At 41.9% G+C, this 24,137-nt stretch overlaps 1 protein-coding gene across 5 annotated transcripts in view; it reads left to right on the top strand.

The window, feature by feature from the left end:
- Nucleotides 1–5,174: 5,174 nt before the first annotated feature.
- AFF3 (ALF transcription elongation factor 3) overlaps nt 5,175–24,137 on the top strand; it is a 228,518-nt gene continuing 209,555 nt past the window's right edge. The window contains exons 1-4 of one of the 5 annotated variants that reach the window (XM_083437609.1): nt 5,175–5,646; nt 7,532–7,618; nt 8,344–8,376; nt 10,558–10,764. Coding sequence is in view for 4 of the 5 variants with exons in the window: in XM_083437608.1 (XP_083293734.1) it covers nt 20,732–20,811 (80 nt within the window). In the remaining variant the exon portion in view is untranslated. Of the gene's footprint in view, nt 5,647–7,531; nt 7,619–8,343; nt 8,377–10,557; nt 10,765–11,589; nt 11,668–20,103; nt 20,812–24,137 lie in introns of those variants that run through there. The other 4 variants (XM_083437607.1, XM_083437608.1, XM_083437606.1 and 1 more) reach the window with 4 other exon arrangements.

Here is a 24,137-nt window from a genome sequence, read left to right as displayed (position 1 = left end):
CCACAGACAGTTTTTCTGGGTCATGTGGCCAGCATGACTAAGCTGCTTCTGGTGAAACCAGAGCAGCGCATGGAAACGCTGTTTACCTTCCTGCCAGAGCGGGAAGGTATCTGCTTGCACTTTGACATGCTTTCAAACTGCTAGATTGGCAGGAGCTAGGACTGAGCAATGGGACCGAGCAGCGGGAGCTCACCCTGTTGCGGGGATTTGAACTGCCGACCTTGCGATTGGCAAGCCCTAGGCTCTGTGGTTTAGACCACAGCACCACCCATGTCCCTCAATGTAATGTAATGTAATGTAATGTAATGTAATGTAATGTAATGTAAGATTAGTCACATCAATTAGCACTTAAATGGCCTCTCTTTTGGTTCTCACCTGTCCTAAAAGGCTCTTATGCTGCACCAGGATTCTCTTGGAGAAATAGGCAAAAAAAATATACAAAATGAGAGATTGTTATCTCATTGCACTGCAGCTAAAGGAGCAGCTTTCATGTATGAAACATTATGTAAATTAACCGTAGCAAGTGCTCTAAGTATTAGTGACTTGCTCAATATAAATATTTGTGTTTTGTTAACAATAGAACAGAATAGTTTATCATGTTCTCGCTTGCAGTAGCTTTCTGATGTCATGGAGGATTTCAGATAAACTTGTTATAATTTTGATCCTGTGGTTGTTGTAATAGAAAAGTTGTTAAGATTAAAATCTCTGTCAATATGTACTACTGTGAGAGCCATGAGGATCAAAGCTTGATGAAGAATGATTTTTTTTTTTTAGCCAGACAAATGTAAAAATGATATCATTATACTCAGTGCTTTTTTTCTGGGGGGATGCAGGGGTATGCATACCCCTAAACATTTTGTGAATCTAAGTTTGGCCTCATTGAGGGGCAGTATTTCAATATGAGTAGAAATTTTTTGAAGGAAAAAAAGCACTGAGTATACTAAACAAAGAAAATATTTGCTATTAAATGTTCGCCGCATGGGAAAGAACTTGGAAATCATCTAGATCAGTGTTTCCCAAACTTGGGTCTCTGAAAACAGGGAGACTACAACTCCCATCATCACTAGGTAGCAGGACCAGTGGTCAGGGATGATGGGAGTTGTAGTCCAAAAATAACTGCAGACCTAAGTTTGGGAAACACTGATCTAGACTTGATTTCCTGTGGCTCTCCAGATACTGTTGAACTCCAGTTCCCATCAGCCCTAGCCAGCATGGCAAATGGCTAAGGATGTTGGTAGTTGTAGTCCATCAACATCTGGAGGGTACCACGTTGGCGACCTCTCTTTTACTACACTGAGACTTGCCCATATCCATATCTATCTGAACAGGTCCATGTACAGGGTGAGTCCTTTCAAAGAGGCCCCGTGGATACAGAGTACACATGTTCCATGGGGCCTCTTTTAAAAGACTGGCCCTGTATATTAATGAGCAAAGAAAACTCTAGTGATAGTATGCCTAGAAGCTCTGGGTTGATTCATGTGGGAAAAGGTGGTCCTTGAGGTATCAGGAGTCCTGAGGTCAACCCTCAAAGAGCTATCGGGTACAGCAGACAACCTTTCCACTTTCCTAGGCTTATAGGAAAAAACAGCTGAGGATGCCATGGGGTTTTCTGAATGGTATTGGGGGGAGAAATCTGATCTCATCAACATTTAAAGGTGAACTTACTTAGGCACTTTCCAAAACAATATGCAAACTGAAACAGCCATCGTTTGGAATTTGCATATTTCCGACTGTTGCAGTAACGTTCTCTAACCAATTAATGTATACAAAACTACATATAAGAGGGAAAAGTGTGTGTATAAAATGCATGTATTAGCAGAAATAAAATACAGAAATGCATTATATTAGGAAACATTGCTTTATGGCAGTGTGTTATATTAGGCAAAATTGAATACAAATGTGTATATTAAGATGAATTTTAATGAGAACTTCAAATTTTAATGAAATTTTAATGAATTTTAATGAGAACTCTCAAGGTAATGTGGAAATGTGGAGAACCAAAGACTAGAAAAATAAGAAACTTGGAGAAACCAAAACTGGCAGATTCACTCATTTCCAGGTTTTCAAGAAACACAGGCCCACAGGAAGGCTGCAGAGTGCAGACCACAGAGAGATGGTGTGTAAAATGAATGGAGCACCCACTGGCCACCTTGAAATGGAAGCATAACAAAAAAAAGCTGCACCCAACCTATTTCACCAAATTTTTCTTTTACATGTCACAATTTTTGGATGCTATTTCTTTTCTCATAAATGGATGGAGAACGGCCAAGGAAAGAAATATTCAACGTAGTGCTACAAAATACAAATTCTTTAAAGGAAAGAAGAAAACACCCAGGTTCATAAACTATTGTGGGGCATATTTCTATGGAAATCAACACTAAGCAGGGAAGCGAACTAATAAGAACTGAAACAGCTTCTTAAACAGTAGCACAGTTCATGTACTTCTGAATGGCGCAAGGCAATTTGCATCTGCTGTTCCTATTTTTCTGGATCCAAGTCACATGTGGCCTTATCCATAAAGATTTATTTACGCATTACTCTCACGGGAAGAAAAGTCTGCTACACTCCTGGTGCATCTTGGATTCCACAAATGTAATTTCCTTAGAAAAAGGCATATTTCACAGAAAGGAAGCCTTGAGGGGACAAAGAGCTTTATGTTATTACGAAGCCAGAAAAATACAGTAGAAGTATGAGCCAGGTAGTCACCACAACAAAGACAGTCTGTCATGAACTGTTTTTCCAGCTTCGTGAGGAAATGATCTGACTGACATACTAGATCAGGCTCCTTATAACTGAGTGGACTTGTGCTGGCTGTCTGATTTCAGACTCACACATTTTTAGCTTTCAGCAGCGAGGCAGTCAAGTGAAGTGTCTTAACCACTTGATTGCAATAACAAGATGGAATCTAGTGGGGTTCATTATGAGTTAACAACTCATGCATCACAAATTAACCCAGAGCATCTTTCCCTCTCCCCTTGTTGAACACCTGATAGTCTGGTGATCAAGTGACAACATTAACATGTTTTAGTGTGTCTTCCACTGACTGGTCATTAATGAGGTAAGAAAGTTAATTGCCATACAGTGAAACTATCCAGTAGCTGTTACTAATGGGAAAGATATAGTTGTACACACGAGTTTTGAGAACTACGGTAGTTTCAACAGCCTTCCATCTCAGCTGTCACCAGGAGTGCTCTCAGTGATGGACTTTGGGGTCTTAAATTGCAGTGGCGCTTTGTGCAACATGCCAACTGCAACATTCGGCACCCGCCGCCTCTCACCTTCCAGTCTACTTCATAGTTGCAGCACCCCCAAGGCTTCAGGGCCAATGCAACCGAACCAGTCGTTCTCCCCTAAATCTACCTTTGGTGCTCTGCTAAGCATTGCTCCCACATAAGCCCCACAGGAAGGAATCAGGGAGAAATACTTGCTGCAGGGCATATCTAAGCATCTAGCAAAAATAAGGATTGCTTTTCAAATACTTCCTTATCCAACTTTTCAGATAAGTGGTAAAGGTACAGCTATCTTGCATATTTCAGGCAGCAATCCTAGCCCCACTCACCTGACTTTAAGCTCCACTGAATTTAATTCTGAGTAAATATGGTTAGACTTCAGTTAAAAAGGTAAAGGACCCCCGGCAGTTAAGTCCAGTTGCAGACAACTCGGGGGTTACGGCACTCATCTCGCTTTACAGGCCATTTGTCCGCAGACAGTTTTTCCGGGTCATGTGGCCAGCATGACTAAGCCGCTTCCGGCGCAACAGAACACCGAAACCAGAGCAGTACACAGAAACGCCGTTTACCTTCCCGCTGGAGCAGTACCTATTTATCTACTTGCACTTTGGGGGGTGCTTTCAAACTGCTAGGTTGACAGGAGCTGGGACTGAGCAACAGGAGCTCACCCCGTTGTGGGGATTCGAACTGCCAACCTTCTGATCGGCAAATCCAAGAGGCTCAGTGGTTTAGACTACAGCGCCACCCACTTCTCTTTGGTTAGTCTTCAGAGGTGAGCCAAAATTAATAAACTGGAATTCATCCCAATCTGATGCAGGTTTCTTTTCTAACACCTTTTACAGGTTAGAGTGACCAAATCTATTTACCAAAAATAAAATTCGGAAAGCTTAACTTCAAAACGTTAAATTTGTGTGTATGTGTGTGCATACTGAAAATAAAAAGCTCGCCCATATGCTATACAAAGCTAGTTCTTAAATACAATAATTTCAAAACTCAGCATGACAAGGATAGCTACCTGTGGCATCAAAGCAAGAAAACAATGCAAATCTGGCATTCTATCATCCAAGTAGACATTGGGGTGAAAATTACATTATTGCGGGGCAATGCAATGCACACAGTTATAAGAACTCAAAGTTAGCCTGTTTAAAAACTTGTTTAAAAGGTCCTCTTGTGTATACAAAGTAGATGCATTAGAACGCAAAGTATGGAATTTGAGCCCACAAACTTGGGGAGAGGAGGCATAAATATAAATTAGCTGTTTATTGCATAGATAATAATCAAAGCTAAATTCCAAACTAATGTTGAGCTAAAGTGGGAGAGGCATACAGAATGTGCCGCCGCCTTCTTTTGGACAAATATTTTGCCCCACTTTGCAAAAGCGTTCAGATGTGTTGGCAAGAGTCGTGAACAGCCCTTCCTTGCCAGGGCAACTAGGTCTGCACTCCTGGCCCCAGTTCTGTCATTCTTAGGCCGCAGCCCTATGTACACATACCTGGGAGTAAGTGCCCACGGGGCATACTTCTGAGCAGACACGGGTAGCATTAAAGTGTTGGGGCAGGATGGGGATGCTGGTGTGGACACACACCCAGCTCCTCATCCCAAAGCAGTGGAGATGAACAATGCCCATATCCAGATGTGCCGCTGAATACAGATGACTTCTATCCCCACTTCGGAGGAATGTGTGTTTGAACATACATCAGAAATGATGCACATCCCCATTCACATTACAGTGGTACCTTGGTTTTAGAACAGCTTAGTTTATGAACAACTTGGATTACGAACTCTGCAAACCCGGAAGTAGGTGTTTTGGTTTGTGAACTTTGCCTTGGAATAAGAACATGTTTCGCTTCCTGTTGAGTGTGTTCCATTTGTAAATTGAGTCTCCCGCTGCTATGGGAAAGCACGCTTTGGTTTAAGAATGAACGGATTAAGTTTGTAAACCAAGGTACCACTGTATGTCCGAACTAGTCATGCAGACCTATGCACAACTAAGGCTCGATGGGCGCAAAAGGTGGGCGGGCAATGAAACTGTTAATTAACTTCTCAGTTAATTATTTCTGGTACTGATACAAGCTCTCTTCCCTGTGGTTTTTAGTGGCTTCCTCCAATAAGAGATCCAGGATATACAAGCTATTACAAGGAGAACGTTTTCAATCAGTTCCCCCCCACCCCCATTTTTTACAAGACAATATAGAATTGATTGGTGTTTCTTCTTCTTTTATTTATGTTGACATAATAACTGTTTCCTTCTCATTTCCTGCTGTCTCTTTTTTCCACCAGTCGTGATGGATGCAGTGCGAACAACATTTGCACAGTAGATTGCTAGCACTCAGCTCTCTTCTACAAATATCTCTCCCAACTAGTAACTAGCTGATGATTGCAGGGGAAGCAAGTGTACCAGAACAATGAACACCAGGTTTGGAAATAAGAATTTGGCTGTTATAACAAAAATAGTCATTGTGAGTGTTAATCACCAAAATTGAATTTTACTGTGTACTGAACTGTTCACCAGTTTGACACCTTGAAATTGAACTAATCAATTTTTCGTGCAGGAACACCAGCTTCGAAATTGCAACCCTTAATATTCCCGGAATGGAAAGAAAAAAAACACAAACCTCAGATTTTAAGACTGGATTATATTGTGTTTGATAGAGTTAGCATGGCCGTTCTACTGATGAATTTCTCCTCGACTTTCACACTGCATTAGAAGATGATGCACACTTGATTTCTACAGTGCCAGTGCAAAATGTGGGTGGTTTTTTGTGTGTGTGGTCACAGTAGCTTAAAAAGTCTGTTAGGGGAAACATTATTTCCCTAGCTAATCAGTATTTTAAAAATAATATTATAAGTGGCCAATCTTCCTTTGTTAGGGTGATTCCTTGTTTATGGCCTAGGATGGGTGGTTAATAGTTTCTTCAACGAGAACTAGTGGCTGGGACATACAAAGAAATCTCTCTTGAATTTCTGGAATGGAAAAGCTGTAAGAATTGGGGTGGTGGGGGAGTGACACATCTCACTAAGGGAAGTGACATGTGTATGTGGGAAGAAACAAGTGTTGAGGCAGATTTTTGAAGAGAGAGAGAGAGAGGGAGGGAGGGAGAGAGGGAAGGAGGGGGGAACTGATGACAAGCAAGCTAGAGATTACAGGGAATGCATTAATGCGTTTCACATCTCTGCTTTTAAAAAAATAAATAAATTGCAAGAGCAGGGCCATCCCACATAAGGAAGGTAATTAATCTTCCCCGATTGCGACAACAAATCACGCTGGTGCTGCTATTTGATATTGCACTGCCAGTTGATACTTCCCCTGAGGTAATTAGTGGCTGGGGCAGAAGGAATGTTGGGCTTTTTCATCAGGCATGCACTGAGGAGGGAAGGTTAAACCGCCTCTCGTGGTGTGGTCCCATTACTGATCACCCACCTCTCCGTCGCTATGCAGGCACCTTTATCCTAGGTTTGATCTGTAGCATTTTCAGTTAACACGGCTGAAGCAGAAAGGGAGAGAAAGATTCCTCTGCTTGAGACTCCTTGAGAGCTGCTGCCAGCCAGAGTAGGCAATACTGGCTTCATACATACCACACATTTAAAGCACATCTCCACCCCCATCGTTCAGCCCGGACACTGAGATCCAGCGCCGAGGGCCTTCTGGCAGTTCCCTCATTGCGATAAGTGAGGTTACAGGGAACCAGACAGAGGGCCTACTCGGTAGTGGCACCCACCCTGTGGAATGCCCTCCCATCCGATGTGAAGGAAATAAGCAGCTATCCTATCTTTAAAAGACATCTGAAGGCAGCCCTGTTCAGGGAGGTTTTTAATATTTAATGCTGTACTGTTTTTAACACTTGATTGGGAGCCGCCCAGAGTGGCTGGGGAAACTCAGCCAGATGGGCGGGGTATAAATAATAAATTATTATTATTATCTCTCTTGCCCTCCACCAAGAATCCTTGGAATTCTAGTTTGTTAAGGGTCTGGGAATTGCAGCCTCTGTGAGGCGTAAATTCTTTTTTTCAAGGGAGGGGTGTGTGATTTAAATGTATGGTGTGTACACAGCCAAGGTTTAAGAGTCTTTGCTTTCCTATGATGTGGATATACTGCCTGCTAGAAGCATCTGCTGCTTGCTTCCCTTTATGTTCTCCTTGTATACTTGCAAAATAAAGCAAACATTACAAAAATGCCCAAAGTCCCCACAGCACTCTCTCTTCCAAAGGAACCACCCAGGCAGTGTTTCTTATCACTCAGGGAAGCAGGGAGCTCACAACAATATAAAACCTTACTTATCCATTATTAAACATTATTTTAGATAAATCATTGTCAACTTGAGCTAGTGATCTCTTCCAGATGCGAACGCTCCAGTGCATATCAATAGATGAAGCTACTCTGCGGAAAGGTACGTTTGCCAAAGAGCTTCCCTTTCCATGGTGGAAACCGTAGCAATCTGCATGAAATCTGTGTGTATCTGAAGCGAATAATGTGTATTAGTTAACTATATTCAGGTGACTATTCAGGTACTGTGCTGAGCAGCCTTATCCTAAATATTTATGCTGATACCTATCTGCTCTGATAGATTTGTTGCTAATCACCAATATATTTCCAAAACTTTTGTTAATTGGTTTGTGCAGGCAATCTTAGGATGAGGCCCCTTTTTGCTTGATTTGAATCAGGATAATATGGAAGTGTCCACACATCTCCCAGACTCTTATATACATATACAAACTGGGCTCTGTCTGAAAAATCATGCCTGGAAACCGAGGTTGTATGAGTGCAGCCCAGAAAAATCTGGTGGAAATTGCTGATCAGCTTTTTGATGGAGATTCTGAAGCAATGGGACTGAATCTAGTCTTCTGCTCTTTCTCCCAGAAAACTCATCATGAGTTTATAGCACTAGGCTGTACATACACAACTTAGTTGTTGAATTAGGTTGGACGATTATGGATACACAACATCTTTTTCCAAACATAACTCCGTTCAGCTAAGGAAAAATATGCACAACTAGGAAAACATGCTTCCATCAACATGATTGGTGATATTATACATATATATATATCTGAAAGAGAAAGAGAATAACGGCAAATATATTGAATAACAAAATGGAATTCAATTTTTATTTTCCAGACCACTCATAACATTTGACAGAGACTATGCAAGGTATTTGACTTGAAAGGTATCTGCATTATGAAACTGTCACAAAAATCCATTTAAGTCTCAGGTTTTAATATAGATTGGCTATATTTTCAGATAGCATTTGATATGGAATATTAGAAAGCAATGGAAACTGTCAAGAGAGTATTCTGATGGTCATAAATATATCATTACTATGATGACATACTGCTGAATAGTTTTAATTGTTTTTATGAACACATTTTCAAAGCCCTAGCAAGCAAGTAACTACTCTATTTGCACTTATAAAAATAATGCTCATTATTCACTCCTCCTTGTATCTTTAAAACTGGTCTTAAATCTGAGTTTTAGTGGTCCTCACTTTCAGACAATTGAAACTGGTCTGATTAACTCCAGATTTTATAACTATTCTGACTTCCAGTTTTTAAAAAAGTTGTTATTTTTCTAGCTAATCAATATTTTAAAATATCAATAGAGGCCATGGAAGAATATCTGCATATATGAATTGCCAGGTTAAGAACTGTTGGCAAAATGTCAACATTCCCCTGGTTTTGGACAAATTATTGGTAATGTCTAATGTCTAAGCCTCAATTTAATGGGATATTCAAACACATGCTTAACATTTACTGAAATCAGCCTAAAATTGTATGCAAATCCACTTGTATGAGACTTTTTAAAAAAACACCACAATGTAGCATCTTGCCCCATGTCCCATTACCACTGGGGAGTGTGCTGTTGTGCTCAGGTCCTTCTTTGGGGTTTCACATACATCTGGTTGATTACTATGATAAGGTAAAGGTAAAGGTAAAGGTAAATGACCCCTGGACAGTTAAGTCCAGTCAAAGGCGACCAAGGGGTGTGGCATTTGTCTTGATTCAGGCTGAGGGAGCCAGCATTTGTCCACAGACACCTTTCCAGGTCATGTGGCCAGCATCACTAAATTGCTTCTGGCACAACTGAACACCATGACGAGTGTCAGAGCACAAGGAAACGCCGTTTACCTTTCCACCTCAGTGGTACCTATTTATCTACTTACACTAGTGTGTTTTTGAACTGCTAGGTGGGCAGGAGCTGGGACGGAGCGATGGGAGCTCATCCCTGTCATGAGGATTCAAATCCCTGACCTTCTGATTGGTAAACCCAAGAGGCTCAGTGGTTTAGACCACAGTGCTACCTGTATTCCCCTGCCACTATGATAACAGGATGTTGGAGCAGATGGGCTCTTGGCCTAATCCAGCAGGCTTTTTTTATGTTAGTGTACTATTCGTGTACCGTATTTTTTGCTCTATAAGACTCACTTTTTCCCTCCTAAAAAGTAAGGGGAAATGTGTGTACGTCTTTTGGAGTGAATGCAAGCTGTGCAGCTATCACAGAAGCCCGAACAGCAAGAGGGATTGCTGCTTTCACTGCACAGCGATCCCTCTTGCTGTTCTGGCTTCTGAGATTCAGAATATTTTTTTTCTTGTTTTCCTCCTCCAAAAACTAGGTACGTCTTGTGGTCTGGTGCGTCTTATAGAGCGAAAAATACGGTAATTCATGTATGCCTGTGCGATCTTTGTTATTGACATTAACTAGTTGCAACAAACCATACTTCGTATCATGAGCATAAATAGTGGTGCAGGAAAACCAGAAATGTCTTTCTTTTCTTAAACTAGCCAGTGGTACGGCTCTGTTACTGTCATTCCAGGGTAACCGCAAGCTGTAATTTTAGTACAATATTCATGGGAATCCTGTTTTTTGATTGCTCATCTTTCCCACACTAATGTCCATTTCTTCAGCTTCTTCATATCCATTCTGGCATTTCACATTTTGTGGACCATTTATCAGTTCTGCTGTGAGCGAGCCAGAAAAAAAAAAATGGGAAAATTTGATGAGAACTTCCCTAAGATAACTTCATTCATTTGCAAACTGGAGAAAAGAAAGAAGCGTAATAAAAAAATCTTGGTCAGCCATTGTCTCCAAAATAAACACACAGAAGTGTTGCAAAAGCAGCTTTCATATTGCTGCATGAATTCTAGCCAGCTCATATGCAGCCATCTAATGCAGATTATTCCTGCCAGGAGCATAAATAATCTTAGCATGGTGTGTGTTTTGTAAGGGTCATTGCTGGGTTAGGGGGAGAACACACAAAAACATACCAAGTATGGTGGCAGATTTATAGAACCTCCTCTGGAACATCTCACGATATGCACTTTGTCCCCGCTACAGGTTTTGGAAGCATCCAGGGGGTAAAGGCCTCAATTAAGATAGTCACAGCCTGCTGCATTTTTAACTTCTAACAATGCTCGGGAAAACCATCTGGAAATAGTCTGGATCTATATAAATTTGAAAACTGCAGGATATGTGGGAGCCTGGCATCGCTGTAATTATATGGATGAAGAGGTGAACTAATCATCACCAAATTTTAAAGGAAAGGTGAGTATATTAATGGCTTTCTCTTCTCATATTTTAGTGACCATAAAATACACTTAAACTGGTTCAGTGATGGGAATCCCGAGTTTAAATAAGGGAATTCAGATGTACATGATCCCCATAACAACTGAATCATCCACTAGTTTAAGTGCGTTTAAACAAACAACTGTTTACTGAACACCACAGTTTGATAGGTTTACATTTAATTTATTCACACATCCTATGATGTGTGTGTGAGAGAGAGAGTGAGTGAGAGTGCATGGGGTATATGTGTTGTGCCTAAACTTTCAGGGAGTAAAGTAAAGGGACCCCTGACCATTAGGTCCAGTTGTGACTGACTCTGGGGTTGCGGCGCTCATCTCATTTTATTGGCCGAGGGAGCCGACGTACAGCTTCCAGGTCATGTGGCCAGCATGGTGAACCAGAGCAGCGCACGGAAATGCCGTTTACCTTCCCGCCGGAGCGGTACCTATTTATCTACTTGCACTTTGACATGCTTTCGAACTGCTAGGTTGGCAGGAGCAGGGACTGAGCAACGGGAGCTCACCCAATTGCAGGGATTTGAACCGTCGACCTTCTGATCGGCAAGTCCTAGGCTCTGTGGTTTAACCCACAGTGCCACCCCCAAAATTGTAGCCAGCTAGTAGTGGGAAAGTGGGAAATAAACTCGGTCTGCAAAACTTCGTGCATTTCCACCAAAGTCCTCTTCCTCTTCCATCCTTCTGTTCTGGAATGTTGGGGAACCTTCTAGACTAGTATGGAAAAGTGCCTGTTTTGCATACAGAAGCTCCTTGGTTCAATACCTGGATAGATGCCTTCTGAAAACCTGGAGAACTGCTGCCAGACAGTGTAGACAATTATGAGCTAGATGGCCCAATGTACTGACTCAGTAAGAGAGAAAGAAAGGTAATAGATTGATAGAGAGCGAGAGAGAGCAAGAGAGCCATTGGAGACTAAAGGAAATGAAGGCTGCTTGCAAATGGGGTGACAACCATGATTAGTCCAACATCTTAAAAGATAAGCTATACTTTGATGATGAAACCCCTAGCTCAATTAGTTTCTAAAGAGATGAACAGCATAATTAAACTCTGAAATCAAACAAGAAAGATGAACTAATTTTATATGGAGATTAGGTACAGTACTGAAAAACAGTGAACTGGAAATGTTACTGGAAATGTTGCATCATGTAGAATGTCCTGCTATGAATTTTATCAGTTGTCTTTATCGCATCTGTAATCTTGCGATTGAATATTAAGTGGGTACTTCACGAAATGTTCAGCAACCTTTGTTTAGAAAATGCAGTGCAGCGCCGTTAACTCTCGTGAATTGAAAACGTATTCCTTTGCCACTCTGTCATCATCTCTGTCATTGTCTGCTGAAGAGCTTTTCACCGTGTAGTTATTTATGCCAGTTTCTCTGATGTTCTAAAACTGCTGTATAATATCCCAGTAAGTTGTTGCATTTCAGAATCTTATTAGGCCTTCACTTGCGGGCATTTTCTTTAAAAACCATAAACTTCAAAGAGAGGAGCTGAAATGCAACAGAAACAGTAATTTTGCTCTTATAACCAATATATCTCTGATTGCAGATCACAGTACACATCTGGCGCCTGTCATTTCCATAACAATGCAACCATTTGCAAGATATTTGATAGGGGTCAAAAAAGCATGTTGGTGCTAGCCACAGATAGCAAATTAAAATGGGCTATTTGTACCGCCCTGAGACCTCTGGGTATAGGGCGGTATATAAATTCAGTAAATATTATTATTATTATTATTATTATTATTATTATTATTATTAATAATAATATGCTGTGTTGGTTACTATATAAGAGAGAATTATTTGCACTGGAATGCAGGACAAGTACATATGCAGTGATTCTGCAAAGCTGATGTTATTAACCTGCTTCTACAAAAAGCCCGCATTCATTTTGGAACTGGGGTGCGTTGCTTTGGAGGTGGGGACAAATGGCTCACATACAGTACATCATACTAGAGCAATGGTACTTTCCAAGTTGCAATAAGGTAGGGCTGCCATACATCTGGAATTTCCCAGATATATCTGGAATACTGCAGTTGGAAGCAGTGTCCAGGTGGAAATTGCCCAAAAAACTTTGCCCCCAAAAAGCTCAGCAACTCTCTACCAACCCTATAATCAGGTAGATCACAAGTGGCAACTTAGATCAAGCCCTTGATGAGAACCAGCGAAGGCTTGAAATGAAGTTTTGCTAGTGCCTTCCAGTTTTAGCCAAATGATATATTAAACCAATTTGAGGTCACACATCTCGACAAAAAGAATGAAACATGACTTATCCATAGGAGGAAGAAGGCATATAAAAGAATGGCATCCACTATTCCCCAGGCATATCTATTGCCTTCCCTAATTTGTACAGTCATGTTTAACACTTCAGTAGACCCAGCTCATTGAAGCAAATCTATATGCAGGCACACTGTTTTAATCTTAGATTTAAAATAATCCTAATTAATTTCTTACCTCTCCGCCTCCAACATATCCACCTCTTGCCTCTTTAAAAATTAAGGTAAATATCACAATTAAAAAAAGAATAATTGCATTGAAACCAGAACAAAGACGGTAGGATATATTTTGAGTCACAAGCGAAAGCTAATAGATGGCTAGAATTTCCATCTTTTTACCATAATCCCTATAGATTGAATGTGATTCATCTTATTTTAAAGTCATGCAGTGCAATCCTTTACATATCTAAACAGAAGTAAGCCCCATTGAAGCTCCAAGCTTAAACACACTCTTGTAAACCATAGAGTTTGCTTCTGAGTAAACATCCATAGGATCGCACTGCGTACATTCATATACTGATGGACAGCTATTGTTGATAACATAGATGATCTGAAACACATTGCCCTCCTATTGTTGGTCAATAACTGTCAACAACAGCTGTTCATCAGTACAGGAATGAAGACACAAAAGCAAAATCCACTTTTTAAAAGTAAGGAAGATATAGAACTATTTCCTATACTCTTCTCTAAAGCAAGGGTATTCCTGTATTCTGAAAGCAAGCAGACTATTGATTTATGTCCTGCTGTATCAAGGTCCCTTAAAGCACTCGCAATAGCAGCAGAATATATAAATGGGCCCGCAAAAGAGGCCAAGGAACTACATACCTAGATTCTTGATCTCAACAGAAACTCATAATTATCAGACAAATGGTTCTTCTGCATACTATCTTAGGGAGTCAATCCCCATTTATCTAGCAACAGGATTAGTTCAAAATGCTGTAATCCGTTGCCCCAGAGTCATTGGTGGTAACATTGATCCACTCTTCTTTTAAAAAGAAAGCATGTTAACTAAGCAATCCTATGGAGGTCTGGGTGGGAGGGGAGTCTGTGGTGGAGGAACTGCTACTTCCTGAGTCCTGCCAGGTTTCCCCCCACCCCACCCCATACAAGCTTTATGTCCCCTCCCATCAGTTTCAGTGAGAGGGAAAATAACTGTGCTTCAGCGTTTCTATAGTTCGTCTCCTTTGTTGGGGCCAGTGATGAGGGAACCAGAAGGCTTTAGATCCAGAGCCTTTCCAGTACAGTGGTACCTCGGGTTAAGTACTTAATTCGTACCGGAGGTCCGTTCTTAACCTGAAACTGTTCTTAATCTGAAGCACCACTTTAGCTAAATGGGGCCTCCTGCTGCCGCCACGCCGCCGGAGCACGATTTCTGTTCTCATCCTGAAGCAAAGTTCTTAACCCGAGGTACTATTTCTGGGTTAGCGGAGTCTGTAACCTGAAGCGTATGTAACCCGAGGTACTACTGTATGATCTTTTTCCACCCATGAGAGTACCAAGGTCAAAGGATTGGCAGTGGTCTCCTTAGGACAGGTCCAAGAAGAATGTGAATTGAGCTATGAAAGCACATTGGCTAAGCTCTGGTCTTCCAGTTCAGGTATAAAATGGAGAATGAAGTTCTAGTTTGGGTGAAGGTGTAGTGAGTTACAAAATCATGAGAAGATTATTAAATGTTGACATAAGAGATCACAAAACTGGCTCTGTTTGTAGAGTAATAAAGGGGTATCTAGAGGTTTATATATGTTCTGTATACTGTATATATTTAAAGTGTTACATTCCCCAAGCTTCAAACATGGTATCTGGCACAGAATTTGGCATGCTAAAATCTTTAGCTTTCAGGGTGGGGAATCAAGTTTCTAAACTTTAGGGTTGTAAGGGGGACCCGCAACCTCGCATGGGTAATGTATTGCAGGTTCAGACACCAATCTTGAACTGGAAAGAACTTCTACAGGCTTGTGGGTGGAGTTTACATTTAATAACTCCTCCCACAATCATTTTCAGCCTACATGACTCATTTGGCCACATCTTAAATACTCTTCTTTAATCCCTATTTGCCATATAACAACCAAAGCTGAGCTAGCAGAGCTGAATTTTGAATGGTTTGAGTATCTAAATTCTGAACCTTAATTTTGGAAGCAGAGCAAATCATGCAAAATAAGCAGATATATGTACATTAAATTAAATTGCATGCTTTTAATTCCAGGCAAAGCCCAGAATACTAACAAACAGGAAAAAATAAGACAATGCATCTTTAATACACATTAAAATACTGAAAGTCTAGTCTTATTTTTGCTAGTAATTGTGCTAGGTTACAACTTAGGATGTAGTCCCATGTTGCTACTCAGCTGCAGAAAAACAATGTGCCCAGATACAACCTCAGAAGCAGTTTATTTGACAATTGTAGGGCATGCTGGCATACTTATTTCCTTAGGTATGGAGAACTAGCAAAGCAATCTCAATGGAACATGCATCTCCGTGACCAAATCCCTTAATTACATCCAGTGAAATAGCACCTGTGGCAATTAACTTGTGTAACTCCAGCATAGTAATTTTAATTGGCGGAGGAGGAAATTAACTACACTGAATGTGTTGTTTTACATGGTCATCCAGAAGTGAAAAAAATCCAGCAGCACTGTTAATTATATGGACAGAGCAGTGCAAATGTGCTACCTTAGGCTTAGACAGAAGCATCTATTGTCTCCCATGGACAAGTTATCATAACAAAAGTTGAGTTGGACTCATAATTTACATCCTACTTAAATGAATTTATCTGTCTTTCTGCTCTAGGTAAAGTTTATCTAATTCCATTTTGCCTTGGTGTATATTCATGAATTTCAAATACCTTTTACCTCATTCAAAAGAACCCTTTGCATATGCTTAAGGTGTGAATCGCTTAACCTGACTGTACAAACATGGCACACACAAAGAGCAGCATAACACTTTACAAATGTTAAATGTAACTAATACCTTGGTGGCTTTCAAAGGGTCTCCACACTTCTTTGTGTAACAAACTGCACTTCTGGGGCTAGTTTGCTTTACCACACTAATGAATGCTTAATCCCTTGAGTTCTCTCTTTGGGTTTGAAAATCAGCATTAACTATTATCCTGTGTAATCGTGAACACAGGTGTCTGAGTGCCCATCAGTAAGGAAGCAAAATGGGGCCACCCAAAAATGTGCAGTGCTTTTTCCATACTGTAAATTAAAATAAAATGAATTTCTTTAAATATATATATATTCCTGAAAAGAGCCTCTGAACTTCTAAGTGTACATAAAGCTAGTGGTTGTTGAGTCTAGAGATTGAGAGTGAAAAAGAGAAAGGATTGCTTCTAAACAGGGGGGCTATTATCACAAATGGGTCATTTAGACAACAACAACAACTTTATTAATTGTACCCTGCCCATCTGACTGGGTTGACCCAGCTACTCTGGACGGCTTCCAACATATATGAAAATATAATAAACCATTAAACATTTAAAAAACTTCCCTTTACAGGGTTGCATTTAGATGTCTTCTAAGGGTTGTACAGTTATTTATCTCCTTGACATCTGATGGGAGGGGTGTTCCACAGCGTGGGCACGACTACTGAGAATATCATAAATGGGTCATTAGCAACAGTTTACACCACCATCAGCAGCAACTAGATTTTCCATGGAATGGGTCAATCCACATTAAATTCCATCACACTATAGTGTGGTGAAGAAACAGCCTAGGACAGTGTTCTGCAGACAGGGTACTGGTTCTCAGAGTTTCCTGTTTAGTTCTATGGAACAAAAGTAATGGTCTGCAGTATGGGTCAAAGTTGGAAGGGGGCAAAACTTGCTTCTTACTACAGACAATGGTATCAGTAGTGTTGGGAAGAAGCTTAACACACATAAACATACACACACACTCCCTAATAGGATGTGTTTCCTTCCTCACACTCCAGTTATGTCCTTGAGCATATGCCATAGAAGCAAATGGTAGTCACCTATACCTATTGGAGAAAAGGAAAGAACTGAGGGTAGGGCCAATGTTATGGTAAGGTCAAAACCTGTTGCAGTAGCTTAAGTGATGGATGAGAAGGTGAGAAATGGGTGAAAAGGTGGGCAGCAAAGTGAGGTTGGGGGACAGACAGAAATTCCCCATCTGTACCGTGATAGGTATTTAACCTGCCAAGAAATACAAAGAAATGGCTTCATCTGGAGCCTAAGGGTGTGTTCACATTGCCACTTTCTCTGCATGCGGTGCATTTTCACTGCCAACTTTCGAAACTGTGTTCACCCAACGTCAGTCACAATCCATATGGATCCTGTGGCTGCTTCGTGACAAATTCTGCTACCTGATGTGTTTTGTCTCAAACAAGCTTCAATCCAATTAGGAAACTAGATGTGCAGTAATTGGTAATGTAAACACATCCCAACAGCCATTGCACAGGTGCAAATGAGCATGTAATCACAGGGGGGTGGCTGTGGAGGTTGCAGGGACACCAGAAAGGCTGTGTGTGTTCCATGAAGACATCCATGCCCCACTCTCTGATGTGAACAACACTGTGCAAATGGGGCAGTGAATGAGGAAGGCTGACCTTGCTGAGTTTCAACCCACTAATGGGAACATACCCTTATAGGCCCTTTCCCCCAGGTACTATTCCCTCAGGTGTTTAAGATCTTATCCAGGATATCAGGTTGGTTAAATAATCTGAATTTGGTTAGATAAACGAGCTTTGTGTCTTTCTTTGTCTTTTGTTGTTGTTGCAGGAGTATCTTTCAAGGTCCTTACGTGAATTATCTGGGTCCACTGTTGCTTTATAAAAGTGCCTTTACACATTTATTGGAAGAGGGGAGCAGGGCTGGGTTGGCCACGCTGCTAATGCTCTCTCCCAAATTGCCTTTCCCCCTCCTGTGCTTTAGCCCATTGCACTCGCCAGGGTTAACGTTTGCATACATCAGTAGGGGCTGCTTGCCAGACTCTGATCATACATCACCATAAAATAGGGATGTGTGTTGACTTGTGTACCTTTGCCCTTTGGGTTGAACTCTGATGTTGGCTGATTCTCTCAGTGTAACCCCCTCTGGCCTCTAGAAGACCTTTATACTTCTGGAAGGAATGAAAGAGAGAGACTGTAGAAATTATTATTGTGTAGAATGCACAGGAGACTAATAAAATAAGGTTGTGCAGACCCTGTTGCCTAAAAGGACCCTCAAGCATATGACAGGTTAAAGCTAATAGAGAAGGCATACGCACATTCATTTTACTCATTACCGGAAGATTCCATTGTGATATATAACATGACAGTCAGAGAGAGTATCTAGTTTAAAGTGTGCGCTGTGAAATGTGCTTGATAAATTAAGTTGCGTTTATGCTTGTTAGCGGCACTGAATAGTAACATGCAGGCTCACACTAAGGTAGATGGAAATGCTGCATATCAAATGTAAGTGTTAATCCTTCTGTTATGATCAGTCAAGATGACGACTTTAGAGATTCTTTCACAAGTGAAGCACCGCAAAGATGTTAATCCTTAATGCTGCAATGGCACATAGTATCACTGAACTCACTTGGGGCTGCTTTTGTAAATCTGCATAAAAGCAAAATCGACACCTAAGCGAGATAATTAAGAGGCGGAGGTTTTGCATTTCCTTTTGCTAGAAGCAGGGATGTACAACTTAGGGGTCGATTAGGTTAAACCTCTGCTAAGGGCACAGGCCAAGGCGGACGCAAAAAAAATCATGCACCTTCAGTCCAGCTCAGAGTTGCCCGGAGCCCACCCACTTGTCCACACATCAGACAGCAAGTGGTGGAGCAGAGCGGACCTGATCCCGATGGTTGTGGAGGAAATCACTGGCAGGGCATGGAAGTCGAGGAAAAGCAGACTTTTTGAGTTTCTGTTCCATGGTCTCCTGTCTTTGGAGGCACTGATACAGCTCTTTGCCAAGGGTGCAAGGGAGCCAAGGTATGAACTTGAATGAAGTCCAGCTGTGGCCCTTGGAGGTAAGATAGCTTGTTAGCTTTGCAGTTTTATTTTGTAAGGGTTTCAAGGTGTATGCTACAACCAGGCCTTTTTTTTAAAAAAAAGCCAGAAGTCACCGGAACTCAGTTCAGGGCCCTCTCAGGTGGACACCATTGCCATTATAAGAGAACAAGGGAGGCATTCATGGTGAGTTCTGGCACCTCTTTTTCTAGAAAAATAGCATTAGGTACAACCGGGGGTTTGGTTTGATATATCCACTACTTTCACAGCTCCTTCGTCAGTTGTGATAACCATCTCCATAGTGGGAAACGGTTTGCTGTAAAGCATAGATTTGGAGTTGGGGTTGCGACCCCTCTGGACATTGTTGGGTTACAAATCCCATAATCTCTGGACCATTGCAACCAGGGCTGATGGGAATAGGAGACCAACAACACCTGGAGGGCCACAGGTTCTCCATCCCAAATTGCTTCACCTCAGGGCTATTTTAATTTGTACCGGCTGCGTACTTTCTGACTCAACTGGGTTTACACACGTGACCATTCCTAAAATGCTGATTTGAGGAATGTATTGCATTATTGCATGATTCGTTGCTATGGGACTATGGCACTTGGGAAAGGTGGGTTCTGAATGGCTGAGCTGAATATTAAATCCCTTTTTGTCTGTGTGTGATGCGTCAGGCGTCTATAGTCTCCTTAGCTTTTCAAAGCCTATTATTGCTCATTTATTTTAGAAAAGGGCAAATTGTTAGGCAGGAGATTCATTTTTATGGAAGTGGGATGTGCAGAAATCTGGAAATATTTGGACAGGGAGAGACGCCTGGAAGTAGACGCAATTACTCCTGACTGGTGCTTTCCCTCACCTCAGAAACAAAATAAAAAAACCCACAACCCTTTCTCCTTGCTGAAGGAACCAAATGGCCCCTGTCTGAGACTTCTGCCTTATCCCCACGAGAAAGGAGTAGGTGCCTGTGGGGCGGCGGGGGAGGGGATATGGGCATATTTACATTATTATTCTGACAGAAAAGTGAGAGAGCTTCAAGTAAGCGGTGCTGATTTCTCCTGAGCATTTGTGGCATTGTTTTGCCATCACCTCTGGTTCTGAGCACACCGACGCGCAGCGGATTTCCGTTGCAGTTAAAGAAAAAGCGAGCGAGAAAAGAAAACCGCGAGGGTTGAAGCGCGGAAAGGAAACAAAGCGGGGACAGAGAGGAGAGAGAGAGAGAGAAGCAGAAACCGGGCTTCTCTTGTGTGTTTTTTTGTTTTGTCTGTGCGTTGTTTTTTTTAAAACCACATGGCTCCTCCAGCGAGGAGCTAGCCGCTGAGGGCTGCTGCTGCTTCTGCTGCAGCGTTCCCAACGAGGGCGCCAGCTTGAGCGAGTCACACGCTGCACACATCCCCGCGCGCTGGAGAGCGAGAGGGCGAGAAGAGCGCGCGCAGGGGAAGGAAGGAAGCGGCCAGAGAGAGGCGGCTGAGGGGAAAGGCGCTCCAGAGGAGCGAGCAGCCGCTTGCGCGGGCCAGCGGTGGCGCTTCCCTGAGAGCGAGGCGGGGAGACGGTTTGCGGCCGCTGCGTCTCCTCCTCCTCCCTCCTCCTCTCTCAGGGAAGAGGGAGGGGCGCACGGAAGGCCCCCCCCCCTCTTCTTCTCGCCCCTCGCCCACCCGCGGCGCTGCTAAGATGCACCTTGGGCGCTGCGCGGTTGCAGCTGAGCAGCGATGACATATCCTTCCTCCGACCTCACCATGGACAGCTTCGACCTGGCTCTCCTGCAGGAATGGGACCTGGACTCCCTCTGGTGAGGATGCCGTTTTAAACTTGGGTGTGCGCGCGTCTGTGTATGTGTGAAAATCGGTGTTGTTGAGGGGTGGCTGGGTGAGGGTAGGTCCTCCATCTCACTTCTGCCCCAGAGTTTTAGGGGAGAGCAGGAGGCAGGGACTCTCCTTTCATGACGAAGCGCCACACCTGGAGGCAAATATTGATCATCATAATAAAAGGGTTCAGGGTATCCCATTCTTACCCTCTCCAATAATTTCCGCTTGTCTTTCCTTTTTGCAGGGACACCCCCCCCCCCGTGCGCGCCCTTTCCATCCTTCAGAACTCACTTGGGTCTGTGCCTCATGTCGTCTCTTGTCTCTACACCCTGCAGATCCTCTCTCTTATCCTCTCCTTTCATTTTTGCATTTTGCATTTCAGTTCTGCCCTCCCCTGCCCTGCATCTTCTAAACCACAGCTCTACTTGCCTCCTCCTTCTCTCGCCTCCTTCAACGTGATTGTTTTGCTCACTGCACCCCTCTGCTTTCCCGCTTCCACCTTCTTCCTCACCTCAGTTTGGCTCTGCCTTCCACCATCCCAACTGCTGCCTCTCAGTCCATTCAATGCCCCCATTTTTTTTCTTTCTTCAGCCCTACCTGCCCTTTCACCCTGGACTGCTCCTTGTGCCCATTCCTGTAGAAATTACTGCATTTCCAAGAAGCATTTGGCAGCGGCCAGAAAGCATTTCTAGAAATATCGTTAATGACTCCAGGTGGAAAGCACTTCTTCCTCTTCACCACCTTCCAAAGCGCTTGCGGTCCAAAGTCCGGAATGGGTCCAGTAGTTGGCAGCTGATGCCATCTAGCATATGGATTATTGCTCCCTAATTTTTCAATCTGCATTTGTATTATTAGTACGAGAGTACTCGTGTCAGCCGTGAAGATGGTGTGTGTGGTACTACTTTGTGCCACTATCAAGTGCCACTTCAGACTGTGCTGGTTTTTCTGTTGTATACGGCCTTTACAGTTTAATCTTTTTTATATGTGCTTCAAAAGACAGTTAAGTACATGCACGAGTTGAAATGAATGGAAATGGTTGTACTATGTTGTATCTACGTTCTGGGTTTTGTTAAGGCACACAGGCTTGTGTGCACATTACAGCTAGTTGGTTCTTTTTTCTCAGTTCAGATCAAAGCTGGTTTTCAGGAAGACGCATCAAAACACAGGACAGATATGGATTGCAGCTAATGTGGACACCACTTCTCAAACCAGTGGTGGGGAATGCACTGGATGTAGAGTAAAAAGGAGTGTGTTCATAGCCACAATGTGTGTTAGTTTTAATTTTTGGTCATGTTTATCTTAAGTCACCCATTGCTTGCTACAGGAGAGTTCTATTCCTTCCCTGCTTGTTCTTCCTTTCAAAGGATGCTGTTCTGGTGCTACTATTACACTTCGTGTAGGAATTTGTATGATGGTGGCTGGTGTTTTTTGGATGATGATGAGACTGACTTTCTGGAAGAAGGGAAACCTTTGTAGTCTTATCTCTTGTTGTACTGGTATGTTTAAGAGTTGTTGAGTGGCCAGACTAGGACCTTGGAGGCCAGGGTTCAAATCCCCACTTGGCTATGAAGCTTACAGGGTGACCTTGGGCCAGTCAACCAACTTTTAACCTAAACTTAATTCACAAGGTTGTTGTGAGGATAATATGGAGAGTGGGAAAACCACATGCCTCCTTGAACTCCTTGGAGGAAAGATGGGATAGAAATGCAATAACAAAATTAATATGCAGTAATTCATTTCCTTAATGGTACATGTGATCTACTTTCTGTTGATATAGAATGTATGTAGTATTTGGTGATGCATTTCTTCCCATATCTTCCCATATCCCATATATCAAAATGATCTGGGCAAACAAGCCTGATAGTGAATTTTCCCTTTTAAAAAAATGATATTGTGATCATGTCATGCATGCTTGTTTAATGTTGGATCTTTTAAACCCAGACGATGGCTGTAATCCTACACCAGTTATATAGAACTAAAGCATTTATTTCAGAAGAAAACCCCATTGAACTCCTTGGAATTTTAAACAGCAAATGTAATACACAGTATGTTACTAGCCTGTGAAAGTTAGTCATTATAGCTTTCCTGATGGAAATACTGTGGCTAACATTATGTGTGTTTTTCATTGAGAAATACCCATTCTTGACTTACTGCTAAGCTATAATGATTACTCCTAGATTGTTTTCTGTTTTAAAACTCTCAGATCCTTATAGACTGTAAAATTTAGAGGGGTTTTTTTACTCAACAAGAAGAGGAAGGGATGATAATATTCAGGTTGTATTGCTTTCTGTGGTCAGAAAGGTGAGGGGAGAAGAAAAATTGAGGCTGCAATTCTATATCCACTTACCTGGGAATAAGTCCCATTGAACTCATTGGGGCTTATTTTTAAGTAGACATGCATATAGGACTGTACTGTTAATTTCCTTTACAGTGGAAATTGTGTTCTTTGCAGACTGTATTTAATATTGAAAGTACCATAACAAAACTAGTCAGGAGGCTAGTTGAACTTGGAAAGTATCTAAACATAATTTGCTAAGTAGTCTTGGGTATTATCTGTCAGTAATTCAAATTGTTTGATGGTTCTTATGGATTTAAAATGATGCTGGTTGCCTTATGTGAATATCACGTATCTGCCTAGACAGCAACCCAATGGTGACACTTAATAGGCTATTGCTCATGATTGGTCTGCAAGTGTATTCAAAATTAGAGTCCCTTTATATTTCATCTAATGTCACTGATTTTTCATGCCTTGTGCCTGTTGTACTGTTTCATATATCACAGATAATCTATTAGTTTCATGATCGCTCATCAGGTTATAGGTCACATCACTGAATCACCCTGTTTTGAACTGAGCACTTTATCTTAGCTTTTACCACAAAAACAGTCAACATAGATGCAAGCCAGAGGTGTATGGTGTGAGCTACTTGGTTTGTTGTGGCAAGGCCTAAAGATAATTTATATTCCACACTCGATTCTAAAATTGTCACACACACACACACTATATATATATATATATATATATATACTGTATAGGCATTGTGAATCATTATATGTGTGCGTGTGCACTCTCTCTCTGCAAAAAATCACGATGCAGGAAAAACCAGGAAGTCAGCCAATGCCTCTACGTAGCTCCATCCTTATTTCAGTCATCGCGATACTTCCATCTATCTGAAAACCAGATGTCGCCCAGTGGAATCTCGATATAGTAGGAGCGGAGAACCTTTTTCCTATGAAAGGCCATTGACTTTACAGGAAAAGTAAATTTTGGGTCTGCAGTTCATCATGGAGTGCACTAGTAGAGCCCTTTTCT

This window comes from Podarcis tiliguerta, assembly GCF_965153285.1.
Source record: "Podarcis tiliguerta genome assembly, chromosome: 4".
NCBI classification, from domain to species: domain Eukaryota; kingdom Metazoa; phylum Chordata; class Lepidosauria; order Squamata; family Lacertidae; genus Podarcis; species Podarcis tiliguerta.
Note: the sequence above shows the minus strand (reverse complement) of the source record. Positions and strands in the feature narration are given on the sequence as shown.